Below are 14,476 nucleotides of genomic sequence, written 5' to 3'. Positions count from 1 at the left end.
ATTAAGCAGCAAAAACGCAACCCCTACTGCAAGCAACATACCTGAATCACAAAGCAAGTTCTTACACCTTAAAAGAAGATAAACACTTCACCTTTGAACAATGTCTTTATTAGACTTTTTAAGTTGTAAACACCAAGAAGTGCAGTACAGGGCAAATGAAAGAGGGAACAGTCGCCTCCAGCTCCATTTTGTCTTTCGCAAGAGTTAGTGCATAGAATTAAAAGCTTAACAATAAAAATATCAAGCGAACATTTTAGCATAAGCTGCCTTCTCTTTCTCCTTTTGGGCTTTTATCTTCTGCTTGATTTTGAGTGTTTCCGTCTGGATAGCTGTTTAAAAAGAAAATCCATGATACAGCGTCTTTAGGTTATATTAGGTTTCCTAATATGTCAAGAGCAGGTCTCACTGCTGCAAATTACCCATATTATTTTGTACACGATGTTTGTACACTAAACTGCATTTGATCTTCTGCTAGGTCAGATACCAGCAGCAAAAAGGCTTTCCCTTTGATTTACCTGGAAGGTGACCATGTAGGGGAGGATGTAGGAAGCATAGTATTGATGTCCACTCAGAATTTATGATCTAAAAGTCTTAACCTGTTAGGTACTGGTAAGACCAGAAAATTAGTATGACCACTTAGAGCATAGCTGTAAAACTATACCTACGTAAGCAGTTGCCCAGGCTACCAGACACATCAATGCTGTATAAAAACAGGTGTTCCATGTCAGTGGGCTCTGTGCTCAATAAATCAGCTTCTAAGTTTCAACAGTTATTAGAAGCCATCATTTTAGGCATCACATTGGTATGATTTCTTATGTAAGTATTACCCTGGTTACATTCTAAAGTATAAGATCTGTAGAGAAACGGCTTTATTTTACCTTTGTCTTCAGGGGCTATTTCATGAGCCTTCTTAAGATCAGCCTTAAATAAAAACAAATATAAATGAATGTTCTGATGAAATATTTAGATATACCCCCCAAAAAATGTAAATATTCTAATCATTACCAGTGCCTGATCGAGATCTTTTATTCCCTGCCATCCTTGAGCCCGTCTGTAGAGAGCTTTAGTATTTGCTGGATCTATTTTAAGAGCCTGTAAATTTAATAAAATTGTCACATTAACATTTAGCATACTTCACAGCCTCCCATCTCTGCAAATGGCAGTTCCCACCAGCAGACAATCTCCCTATTTGATTTGAGGGTGAGCTGTCAAAACATTAACTGCAAAAAGGGATGCTATAATGGAGCACACTGAATGGCTATCTGATCGCTTTCAGTACTGCTGCACCACAAGTGGGCTTCTGTCAAGGGCCAGCATACATTACAATGAAATGGAACCTGTACTGATCAATACAGCTGTCAAAGCAAAGCTGCTGCTGCAGCACAGGTTATCCTAACCTTGATGCTCACTGTTCTGTATTGCAGCTCCTCCCTTCGCACCAAGAAAACCCTCTACAGCAGCATCATAAAAAAAAAAACAACCAGGGAATTTTCTGTAAAGCTTTTTTCACTGCAGAACAGAAAGATGCAAGCGCTCCATCTTGTGATTCAGGAACCTTGTCACATTTCAGGTATCATCCCTTTTCTGACACGAATGGTTTCGCTAATGTGTATGTTCCAGCTCTAATATGACAATACCAAAATAGGAAATACAGTGACCAGGTAAAGAGATTGTTCCACTAGTCGAGTCACTCACTAATTATTTTTTTCAAACTACCTCCATTAATTTGGATAGCTCCATTCTCTTCAGGAGCTTTTTCTTGCCTGTGAAAATCCCATTGTTTTTTTCTTACTGCAAAGATAGAACTATATTATACTTCTTTTTTTCAATTTTAAGAAATAAAAAGTTGTTCAATGATTAGAGGAAATCTGTGTGAATGTGGAGCTTTGTTAGTTTCATTCATTAACTTTAACTCATTAATTAGGAATGCTAGACGCTAGAAGCTGTGTCTAGATTTTTTAAAAACACCTCAGTATTGGCTGTTCATATAAAGTATTGCTCTGAGAGCTTGTCTTGATCTATCTGCTATAAGGCCTTGAACCTCTTCTCTGTCAAGAGTTAAAAACTTAGGTGTCTGTACCAGGTGCACATAGCATTCCTCGTTTTCAGCTGGACCAAGTGTGCTTACAGCTATTTTAACACAAGGCTTGTTTGAACAGGTTCAGCTCTCTGTAACTTCTTATTTACACCAAACAATGCATGTATTACAGATTGGTAATTAAAAAAAAAAAAACTTTTGGCCTTCGGAAATCATTACTGAAACTGTATAGTTCCTCATCAACAATTACTTGAACTCTACTAGTTAGTCTTAGAAACTGGTGGTCTAATTAAAACACTGATACACAGTTTAACACTTGCTGTGATATCTAAGCTAAATGCATTACAGATGGCTACTACAGTTAGGGACTTGCTTTGATCTAACAATTCTATAATAATTTAAAAAAAATAGTTTTTCCACATTTGCAAGTATTAGGATTATCAATTTCTGTGACATTTAAACGCTGTTTCAGTCGATCATTTTCGAGAGGACAGATGCCATGTTACCACTACCCTACCTGAAAGGGATTTAATTGGAAAATTCATTTCAGTGAATGAAATTCAGGCCCATCAGATTTGAAAACAAGTAAAATGTTTTGCTTGTACTAGTCTTTTGTCTTCCAGGAAAAAAAATACTCTTCTTTCACTGAAGACTCTCTGTAATTTAAACATTAGCTCTGTTCTTAGGAAACAGAACTGACAATCCCAGTATGTATTTTCTCTGGCAATAAGCAACAGAAGTTTTGCTTTTAAATTCCTTTTCAATTTTGAAATCATTTCAAAAAGCCACATAGCAGAAGGTTTGTGATAACTTCACAACCAGCCTTCTACTTCATACTTTCAAACCTTGAACTTGTTGGAAGAACTTTAAAAAAGCTTTGCAGTTTCAGTCTCCATTCTCGACATAGGCCAATTGCTAATCGAATTACTTAACACTAAATTTACCTCCGAACAACTGTCAATGGCTCCCTGCCAGTCGGACAGTTTTAGCTTACAGGCACCGATGTTTAAAACACAAGTCAGCCCAATGGTCTTCAGCTTTGGCTTGTCAGCCTCTTCTGCCACCGTTTCAGAAGCTTCTACATACCTGGAGAAAAACAGGTTTACAAAGAGTGCGCGTTAGTGTTGCAAATTCTGTTTTCTTCTGCCCTGAGCTATCTTTCCACAGGTAAGTGCAAGCTGGCATTTGTAATGCAGTGTCAATTCCACTATTACAAGTATTTATTTGTATTTGTGTATTTAAAAAGATGAATCAGTGAATGTTTTCCTGTAGCTCAGTAAGTATTAGACCAACGGAGGAAAATACTCCTATGCCTTTACTGTACTGACGGCATCTTTTATTCTTAGACAAATGCACTATCCTAGATGGCATTAAACCCATTAGAATTTATCTCAGTGCTTATTCCCAACAAACATAATGTTCATCTGTGGCAAAAAGCAATGCCACTATAGCACCTTCCACATTCATAGGAAGCTTCATCTCTTCTTCAGTAAGATTTTAGTTAATTTAGGCATTTATGGTGAAAAGCTAAAGCTAACTTTACTTTGTAAAGGCAAGAATGTTATTAGTTAACTCCACCTGCTTTCCAGTGACGACTCTGAGGTGCGTTTTCCTGAATTTCAAAACTGACCCTGGTTCAGGATCAAGGCCTATCATTTACTGCATCGCTGCCTCGCAGGTAAACTGACAGACAGATTGTATCTCATTCTTCTTAATTTACACCGTGTTAATGCTGGCAGCTTTTTATCTCAAGTAGCAAAGGCCTGTTGTGGATATAAAAGTTCTATCTCTTTTAAGGGCGTGCTTACAGAACTTCTATTGTTTTAATTAAAAAAAAAAAATCAAATTTACCAAAATTGTGTTTGCATACACTCACATTTTAAGCATGCCATTATTAATGCAGTTTTCACAGATTGGTGCTTATGGAGTTTTAATTTTTCATCCCTATCTTTTGAGCGTTGGATGGTTTGTATACAATTTTGGAGTACAGAAATAAGCGATACTTAAAATGTAAGTTAGACATAATCCCAGTGATTTGTCCACTTGCTGGGCATCATGCAAGAAATAAGAACCAGAAGAGAGAAAAAAGGGTAAGGTAAGAAGCTAAGGAAAATAATACGTAGTGAGTTATGTTCAAAACAAATAGAATGCACCTATGGTATTTATAAATCACACCAAAACATGACAGACTTCAACCATTCTGGAAACAAAATCAGAGCTTCCAAGCCAAAGAAATCCGTAAGATGAATATGAGCAGAGACAAGGGAAAGTAATGCATTTTGGACAAGAAAGTATAAATTCTGACGTGAAAAACAACTGGTTAAGCAGCAATAAGGTAAGAAGAACTGAAGGTTATAATAGAATATAAGCATTAAAGAATGCACAATGCAACGCTGATTTAAAAAAAAATGTAAAACCACCGGATGGTTTGTTTGCTAGGCGAGTTGTACAGAAGACATGGGTGATGCCCCCGATAAGAGCTACTCCTGTCAGTTCCCGAGAAGTGCCAACCAAAATACTCCATCCTACTTCAGGGACAACAGTGGGCCATGTCCATTCAAGTATGAAAACATGACCCATAAAGAAGAGCTGGAACAATCAGATTTGTCTAGTTTAGAAAAGCTACTCTCCCTTCCATCTGCTAGGACAAACAATGAGTATCAACAAGAAGCTGTCTACACAAACTGGAAGAGCCTTCATTGGCTCATCAGCTTAAGAGTGAGCAAGACAACTAATTGTGAGGGATGGCAAAATTATACCTGATACTTGATTAGTTACTTAAAGATCTATTCCAGCCTTTTTTCTGTATGATTTCTCAAGGGTTTACATATCAATCCTATTTATTTCAGGTTTTAAGTTGTACTATGAAAGGATTTTTGAAGGCAGAGGGAGAGGTTGCATCTTGGGTTAATTATCTGTATGGATTAATTTTTATGCTTCAGAAAGACATCATTTGTTTGAAACTCAATCGGTTAAAACACAGCTGAAGCATTAAATATGCCTGAATGTTTTTTCTTCCCTTATTGTCACTGCTCATTAACCAGTGATCATAAGGAAGGTAGGAAAAAAGGTCAGTATAACTTTAAAAAGTTAACGGGAGAACCACATACACACAAAGCAAAAATCGTGAAAGAAGAAAGGAGCAGTATGGAAACAAAGATCGTGATTTTAAAGGCAAGTCTGAATTATACATGGAGACAGGACAATGGCACAATGCCTCAAAACAAAAACTAATAACGAATTAATAAGCATCACATTTTTGGGGGTGCTCTCTCTTGAGCCTACCCATCTCCTAAAGCTACTGCTTATTCGAAATCTGACAAGTATCTCCCTCCCTTCCTCTCCAAATACACAGTATCCTGTTGTGCTTTTCTTCCCAATTATGCACCAGCACAGCAGCAGCATTAATAGAGGAGCATTTATTCAATTCAAAACAATACTTCTTGCCTATAGCTCTTAGTCTAGCAGTAAGTAGAAGACCTACTTGTATTGGTAGCTAAAGAACAACCAGATGTTTTCTAGACTCTGAAAGCTATTTTTTAAAACAGAAAAAAAAAGAAAAACACAGCAACAGGCATTTTTAAAATGCATGTATAATTGCTTGATATCAGAATTAATTTGGATTACAGAAACTACCTCATTTAATGATGATAGCCTTACCGTAAACTTTTACTATACTTTTTAGCTGCCATTGCCCAATTTTGCGATTTGAAGAAAGTATTTCCTATATTCTTTATGTCTTCTGCTATGGCCACAATCTTGTCAACCTAATGAATAGATGGAAAATATAAGGTATAAATTTACTTATGAGAGAAGTCTTGGTTTACTTTATATTTAACAGGAGGATCTCATGTCCATCTTCTTTCAAAGATCTCAGAAGTATTGCAATTTTAGATAAATACTAACTTCAAACCACTTCTGTCATATTCTATACTTTAAGAAATGCAATAGTCTGAAAGATGAAATTACTAATGGGTTTTCTACAGGATTAAGAGTAAGAAAACACCAGAGACAACACAGCAGTACAATTCTTTCCCCTAAACGCTGCTACCCACACAGAAAGCTATAAATAAAGGTGTTGACCATTATTCACGGAAAGGAAGGCATGCTAACAATGGAAGTATTCAACCAAGACTGCCTTATTCACAGGAATATTTCATCTTCTGCTTCTCAAAATGGTACTAGAGTCACCTGAGATCTGCACGTTCTCAACAAAAGTCATAGCAACACACATCTTTCTCTCAAAACGCTTCCAACATCTATGGAAGAAAAAGAAAACTGCCAGCATGCATCAAATCCATCACTTCTATTTCCAGAATGGCATGTACTTCAAGTGTTAGGTTACTTTTCCAGTGGCAAGAAACAGTTTATAGTTACTGCTGTCTGTACCACAGTTGCCTTCAGATCTGTCAAATGTATGTATTGCCATTTTTAAGACTATCGGTTTACACTTCTACCCAACTAGAATTAATATCCTTGAAAAAACTTATCATCACAGCAGAAGATGAATGTCACCATGGTTTCTGCGGTTAGTTTGTATAAACGTGTTTAAGGGAGGCAGGCATCTGCCAAGCTCAGATCTAGACCACAGGAAATGCCATCCAAAACCTCTTTCACCATATCAATAGCCAGATGCAAGGAGTTTCTGGTTTCTAGCTGTAAGGTTTTTGTTTCTTACTATTCTCTCCGTTTTGAATTCTGTATTTGGAATCTACACATACATCGTGGCCCCCTTTTTATTCCCCTCTCACAGTGTTTGATTTCCACAGCTTATCTATTTCACTATCAGGATAAAGTAAGAAGCTGCATAAGAGCTGCTTTCGCCAGCCTGCTCCCTAACTCTCGGCAACCAGTCTTCCTTCAGTTTGAACGACCTGAAAAGCAAACAGCTACTGGGAACTGAGAGCATCTAGCATGGATATACTAAAAATATTGTAAAAGTTTTATCCTTTATTATTTTTAGTAAGTGAGGCAATTTTTAAAGGATGAATTATGTTAAAGGTTGTACAGAAAAAGTATGCATGTACAATACTTAGTCATCTCTGGGATGGAGTTCTCATAATTAACACTTTGTCACTACAGCACAAGGAAAAAATGAGTAAAAAGAAATGGACAGGAAAAAAACTATTGTGGTTTTAGTTATTAGGAAAAAATCAGTTGTAATTAGCACTTAAAAAAAAAGATTGCAATCTCCTGCCCCAACATTCACTTTCTTAAAACTAAACATTACCACTTAATCTTCATTGATTTAAAAAAAAAAAGGCTCAGTGAACATCGCAGATGCCATGTAACTCAGATTGCTTACAAGTGTTGCATTCTGTAAAATAAGTACCTTAAAAGAAAACTACTTACATCTTTTAAGTCTATATCTGAGTCTTCAGGAAAATCTGGATGAGCATCTCCAGAACCATCCTGGGGAACAATTCCCCAGTCATCTCCTTCCTTTAGCTCTCCACATTCTGCAATGACGCACAACTGAAAAATAAATAGCAGGTTTGCTTATTAAGACAACTTTGGAAAAAAAAAAAAAGCCACAACTTCTATAGACTCTTTAACACTCAGTAGAAATGCTTTTTCATCTGTTGTTTGGGTGCGTTGATTTCAGAAGCCCATCACGTAATTAGCCTATCCTCATCAAAAGGCTTTTATCACAGAAAGCACTGCCTTTGGGAAGCAGCCTTCCACCAACACCATACCCACGCTCTACAAGGGGGCTGGAAGAGGAGCTGACAGCACGCTGAGCTTCAGCAAAACACAAACCATTGAAATTTCACTACTTCAGAGACAACAGATCTTTCTCAAACTGCCAAGTCTTTTAACATTACAGAGGTCTTCATTTCTGAAGCAAGCAAAAACTGGCATGACCTACAACGACAGCTTATCCAGAAATAAAACTATTTCTGACCTAACATTCATAACAATTACTTATCAGGTAGGTAGGGCTTTGAATTCCACCTTCTAGTTCCACCTCACTGAAGTTTCTAAAACACTTCAAAATGTGTAACCGTTTTAATAGGTTTCAACCACAAAATAACCGTTTTCCCTTCCCAGTACTTTCACGAGACATGTTATGTTTCAGATTGAAGAAATCAGACATCCTCTAATATTTAAACTAGGTACCATTGACAAGACTACAATAGGAGAATGGGAGGTAATGTTTCAATATTTTCCCCAAAGCAACCTGTTAAAAACAGGGCCTTTTATTGCTTTGGAAAAAAAAAATATTTAATCCTCCTCAAAAAAATAAAGGTCAAATCAATTTGGTGACTGCATAAAACTTCATATACTAGAAGAAAAACCACCACCCCTAGGTGCCATGAGTTTTGCTTACCTTAGCAGGATTTTCTCCATTTACTTCGACGTTTTCTAATATTTTAACAACACCCATTCCTTTGATCACTTGGCCGAACACCACATGTTTCCCGTCCAGGTGAGAAGTAGGCACCGTGGTAATGAAGAACTGGGAGCCGTTAGTGCCAGGTCCCGCGTTTGCCATGCTCAGCAGCCCCGGTTTGTCGTGCTGCACATCAAATCACAACCAACATAATCAAGATCTGTTATAACATTATATAAAGAACCCAGTCTCCTAGCAAGCAGAGCTACATATGCGACTTTGCACTCTGAACATTTCCTGTCCGCTTCTTCTTCTACAATCAATCCACTCTGCAATGGTCAGCTACCAAGTTGGGACAGATCACCTGAGAAATAGGTAAGTTTTCACCTTTTTTTTTTTTCTTTTTAATTACAACTAATGCTAGACAGCACTGGTCTGTAAACAGAGAGCCAAGGAACAGTAAGCTCTGGCATTGCCTTACACATGCACGTGTTGTCTGTAAACATTCAGAAGAGAAGCCACAAAGTAAGAGCCAGAAGTCTGGTGGCTCTGATCTTCAGAACATTTACATGCGACTCCATTTTGCTTGGGACCAAGTCTCGGCAGCAGTCCCATGAAGTGAGTCATATTTATTAACAAAACTCCCGGTAACTCAGGTGCATTTTCTTGCCACAAAATTGTTTTGAAAAACGTTGCAGATGAAGTATTTCTCCCATGATATTTCTGCTTGTCATTTGGTAAGCTTACAAAACAAGTAAAAAAGTCTGGAAAAATCAGACTGAGAAATTCAAGGCTTGCAAAATTGGCATGGTAACAACACTGCTTGGGGACTGAGTAAATTGGGTGTTTCACAATTGTACAGCCATTAGCTGGAGAAGTGACACCGAAAAAGTGGACTGGGAGTGATCTGATGTGATAAGCTGACCACTGGCAAAGTCTTGCCATTTATTCCAATTTACAGGTAACCATATAAACACCGACAGAACAAAGGTGGACCTGCTGTACAGTACGGTAAAAGGCAGTTTTCTTCCCTTTCTGTCTGGAATACCCATTTTATATAAAGGTAGAACTAAAACTTCTTCTAAAAATGATTTAAAAGTATAGAAGAGAAACATTTCTTCTTCAGAAGAAATGAAGAAAAAGAAGTCAGTCTTATGTCAAAAGACAGACCCCTGCAGCCATCAACCAAACTGGATTTTGATACCAAAGAGAAGCCTGAAGAATGGCAATGGGCATTTTGAAGTTAATGCCAATTCCCCAGGAAACAAGGAAAGGTACAGGACAGATCCTGACACAAGCAGTGTTCAAGAACTGTACCTGTTAATTGTACCTGTTTGAATGTGTAAGGCACATGCAGCTACAGTCTCCCTGGTATCACTAGACATTGATTTTGGGGACAAAGATAGCTTTGTAATTTCCTACTCTCACAGTGTAGCTCCTTCCTGCCATCCTGCAGCAGGGTGAACAAACTTGCTACACTATAAAAAACATGAAATAGCTCGTTTACAAGATATATTTTTTAATGTATAGAATGGATCCATGAACAGTTGCATTGGTGCTATAATTAGTGAGCCCTGATACAGGAGTGGGAATAAATAATGGGGGGTAGGAGTTTCTGAAGTTAGCTCTGCCATCAAAGCCAACATCTCTTAAAACAACATCCTCAAATCCAGACCTGTACGTACTCAAAACCCTATTTGTCACTCTTTTACAATAGTATCCCTACCTCCTTCAATGGAACAGAAATACTGTTTCAAATTAATTTCTGATGGTGCAATTAAAAAAAAATGTAGACCATGGTTGCCCTTTCTTAGTAAGGTGGACCCTTTCTTCTGTACTCAATAAAGACTATAAGGACGAACTAGTAGGGGGCTTTTTGGCTGCATTCATTCCACTGTTTAAAAATACATTAACAGTGGACTAAAGAGTACTAGTGCTGAACTTGAAGAAAACTAAAAATCACTGAAACTTCAAAAACTGGATGCAATTACTATTTTTAATATTTTACCTTATAATGAAAGTTTTCATCTTCAAATTTTTCACCATAAATACTTTCTCCACCAGTGCCATTTTGATTTGAGAAATCTCCACCCTGGACCATGAACTGCTTAATAACTGTAAAAGAAAATAATTACAAAATATAGCAGCAAGGCAGGAAAGGCACTGCAGACCAAACAATTCAGAGATGACGAGCAATCCCAGTCATCAGCACTGCGCCTAAATAAAATGCAAACCACATTTTAGTTATCCTCACCCACACACTCCTTTTCTATTCAGTGAACGTTATTTGAAATTTGATCCTTTACCTGAAAACCACTTCAACCTATTTACAACTCAAATTAGTTTTGCTAATTTACTGATGAATTTATAATGCAAATTTATTGACAATGCATGGCAGACAATATCTAGAGATTAGGAGGATCAAAAAGTCAAAAACTTAGTTTCAGTCGTTGTTTCTTCAACAAATGCTCCACAGTAACATTTACCATTATTTCAAATATTGATAATGAAGGATTTCACAGAACTTACTTCTATGGAAAGGGCATCCTTTATAATGGAGAGGTTTTCCAGTTGTGGGCCCTGTTCCTTTCTCTCCTGTACATAATGCCCTGAAGTTTTCGGCAGTTTTAGGTACAATGTCAGCAAATAATTCAAAGACAATGCGTCCAACTGAAATGACAGAAAATGAGAAAATGTTAAGTCCTGGCCTTGGCACAGTGATTTATCGAGCATTACAGGGCAAAGGAAGTCAATGTTTCAGATTTTTTGATCAAAAAGTTTATGTCAAGCATGTAAACCAACCTTACTCCTCATTCTCTTAAGCTCCCATTTTACTACAATGGAGTAATGCTGAACTTGCAGGCAAATAATGGCTCTGTACAGTTACAGGTGCTACTAAGCAGTCCTTACACCTAAAAATGTACGGGAAGTGAAACCTGGGAAGATCACAGACCCTACAAGAGTGGACAGATGGATTTTGTGTCACTGTCATCTTGTCACAAGCTGGCTCCTCACGGCGCTGTCCCCCCTTGGTGCCGCCATCAGAGGATGCTCCCCTCTTCTCCTCAGCCTAACAGCCTCACTCTCCCGGACGCTGAATGTAAATATACTAACTCTAATTAACGCGGGAATGAAATCAGATGGCTGGAAGTCAGTACAAAGCAGACCACCTCATCGTCCTCATTCTTCCAAACAGCCGCACGGCGCTCTGGAGGCAGCACCGTGCCAACGTCGGCTCTGCAAACCCACGCCTCCAGGCACTGCCCCGCCGCCCTTCCCCGTCATTTTTTATCCCAGCTCCGTCCCCGTGCCCACACCTTCCAACACCCCCGGCGACACCGACACCCGCGGCCGCCGCCAGCCCGGGGCGCACGGGGCCGGCCCGGCGGGGAGCAAATGGCGGCCCCAGGGCCGTGCGGGGCCGCAGCCGCCCGCTGCGCCGTGTGGGGCGGCTCCGCCCGGCCGCGGGGCTCCGCGGGGCCGCGTCCCCCCTCCCGGCGTCCCTCTGACAGCGGCGGAGCTCCGCGCCCGGGGAAAGCAGGGCGAGAAGCGGCGCGCAGGGCCCGCGGGGGCCATGTTGCCGCCGTGCCCCCCCGCTCCCTCCCCGTCCACACCGCCCCGGCCCACACCGCCCCGCAGGCCGAAGCCCCGGCCCCACCTCGCTCGCCCCCGATGTCCACATCGAAGAAGGCGCGGGGGTTGCGGGGGTTGCCGGGCCGGGCGCTGGGGGACGGGTGCGACATGTCGCCGCTGCCCGCGCTACCTCCCTCCCTCCCTCCCTGCGCCCGCTCCGCCCACGGGAGGCGGCGCGGTCCCGGCCGGGAGGGTCCGAGGCGATGGGCCAAGGGAGAGGGCCCCGGCCCTGAGGGGACGCGCGGTCATGGGGAGCTGGGGGAAGGAGGGGATTTGGGGTTTCGTCTTGGGTTTGGCGTTTTATGTGAGCATCGTGCGCTGACTGGCATCGTGAAGGCAACGTAGGTCTTCAGGCAACAGCAGAAGGGGCAGGAGAGTGCCAGGGTCTTCCTCTTGCAATATTGCAGCCCCTTCTGGAAATGCTCCGAATCAAAACGAGCCTTTCTGTTCCCTGCACTTCTTTAAAATCCAACCCAGCAACCTCTGTGTTCAGTCCTTCATTCATTGTATCCTCCAAAGGCTTTCTCCCCTAATTCATGTCATCTCTATGCATTTGGCCTTGAGCTTCATCAAGCTGGTTTTCATCTCTCTCTCTCAGTATGTCCTCAATATCAGGCATGTCAGAGGGCAGCTGTAATTCCCAGATGGAAAGAAAATATAAAGTAGCATTGATATTAATAACCTTGCGGGCCATATACTGCATGGCAATCGCTTCCACAGCCCCTGTACAGATGTCAGACGGAGGAGGTGATCGGCATGGAGTGCTGTTGCATATCGCATCTGGGAACCTTTAACAGGAGGATCTGCTACCAGCTGGGAGCACTTAGTGAGGAATTAGTGGAACCACACTGAGGCATTTCTTTCTCTGAGCCAGGTTACGCAGCTGCGTCAGGGATTTCACATGCTCCACAGTGTCAAAGGCCACCAGGGCTTTGAGTCATGCGCAAGTCACCAGGCATCTAGCCATGGTCACAGGCTGACATTTTTTTCATCATTACACTTAACACAGGTGTGGTGCAGGGAGGCAGGAGAAATGGTCTTCAGTTGGGCAGTACGGTCAAGCCATGCAAGGACGGTCTCAAAGAGATTTCTTCAGCAGGCATCACATCTTGCATGTGTCCTCCGCAAGAGCTGCTGGCAGCTTCCACTCTGGAAGAAGGAGTGATTCATTCTTCCAGCAGCAGACTTACGCAGTCCCTGCAGCTTTTTTTCTGGCCAAGTTGGAAGAGTTTAGGTTCCAGATTGTTAATTCATGTTACAGTAGTTGCTCAGAAATCCCAATGTGCAAGGTACTTCAGAGGTGCAAAGAAAGAGGCAATCCCTATCCCAAATAGCTTGCAATCTAACCAGGCAGGACAGGGAAAAATTAGGAGAAAATAAATACTGCTATGCTAATTTTAAGATGTGAGTTGAATGAGAGAGAAATTAAGGAACTTTCTCTGTGTTGTTAGGGGAGACTGGAAAATATGTGAACTGTATGAATGCCTCCCAAGCACTGCAGTAGTATAATTACTGTAAGAACCCATGTATAGTTATTGACAGGTTGAAAAAAAAAAAAAAGCTATAGCATGACTTCTGTCAAGAATTTTCAGAGTGATTTTATGTTCAAATGAATATATTAAGTTACACACTAAATTGGTAGGTAAACCTCTTTCAAAGTCAGATATACTTTATAAAATCCTCTAAACTCTCTGTTTTCAGGCAGTAAAATAATTGACTGTGATCCTCTAATGCTTTGTGATCTTGTAATTTAAAAACATTTCCTCTTACCAAAGTATCTCCTCTATTTAGACACTTCTGATAGTTTGCTTAGTAAATATTTGTAAAGCATTACATTGTAAATAGGAGCTACAGCTGAACTGCTTGTTAAACTTTTTAATTCAGATCTTTATTTGTCTGCACATACAGCTTCGGCTACCCAGTAAATTAGTTGGAGTATTATCATTAGATAAATTCGTGTTGGGGGTGCTAAAACCTTGAAGCCATTGCCTTCAAGCACAAGTCTCCCCTTTCACTACTGAATAAGTTGTCCTTGCTAGGAGGGTAGGATGCTGCAGCCGAATACAGAGCAGTCAGAGCAGGGCTTCTTTCTGTGCAGCTCCCACATATCCAGCCAGTTATAAGATCTTGGTTTTCACCTCTTCCCTTCCTGGCTAAAGAAACTATCACTGATAAATGCATATAAATGCATGTGTCATCCTAATATTTGTACTCTGAGGAAAGACACAATGAGCAAGTAAATTTTGTTATCACTCTAGCCTGTCAGATACCATTCCACAGAATAAAATGTACAATAAAGATTATTTATAATTGTTGCTGATTGTGTAGGTTGGACAAATATATACACATTCACAGTAGGATTTTTGCTTATTATTTATTTTTTTATCTCTTTTCACCTCCATATTGTATTTGAAAATAGAAGCTTTAAAATTTTCATTCCACCAGAAGATGAACGCTTTGTCTCGGTGCAG

The 14,476-nt window shown here is 40.2% G+C and overlaps 1 protein-coding gene across 1 annotated transcript; it reads right to left on the bottom strand.

Annotated features, from left to right (window-relative positions):
* Nucleotides 1-90: 90 nt before the first annotated feature.
* Nucleotides 91-12,183, bottom strand: PPID (peptidylprolyl isomerase D). The gene is made up of 10 exons (XM_040555185.1): nt 12,031-12,183; nt 10,902-11,042; nt 10,381-10,487; nt 8,370-8,558; nt 7,391-7,513; nt 5,699-5,805; nt 2,983-3,124; nt 1,006-1,092; nt 879-921; nt 91-329 (listed from the first exon to the last, which is right to left on the bottom strand). Exons 1-10 carry the CDS (start codon nt 12,113-12,115, stop codon nt 241-243), a joined length of 1,113 nt encoding a protein of 370 aa, XP_040411119.1. The 5' UTR covers nt 12,116-12,183; the 3' UTR covers nt 91-240.
* Between the last annotated feature and the right edge of the window lie 2,293 nt (nt 12,184-14,476).

The sequence above is a fragment of the Cygnus olor genome, chromosome 4 (genome assembly GCF_009769625.2).
Source record: "Cygnus olor isolate bCygOlo1 chromosome 4, bCygOlo1.pri.v2, whole genome shotgun sequence".
NCBI classification, from domain to species: Eukaryota; Metazoa; Chordata; class Aves; order Anseriformes; family Anatidae; genus Cygnus; species Cygnus olor.
This window is presented reverse-complemented; position numbering and strand designations above follow the sequence as displayed.

Coding starts and splice junctions, on each gene's coding strand:
- PPID (XM_040555185.1), bottom strand. CDS start 12,115: ATGTCGCACCCGTCCCCCAGCGCCCGGCCCGGCAACCCCCGCAACCCC. Junction 5,806..7,390: donor CAGATATAGACTTAAAAGAT/GTAAGTAGTTTT, acceptor TCTATTCATTAG/GTTGACAAGATTGTGGCCAT. Junction 1,093..2,982: donor CCATTGACAGTTGTTCGGAG/GTAAATTTAGTG, acceptor TTAAATTTACAG/GCTCTTAAAATAGATCCAGC.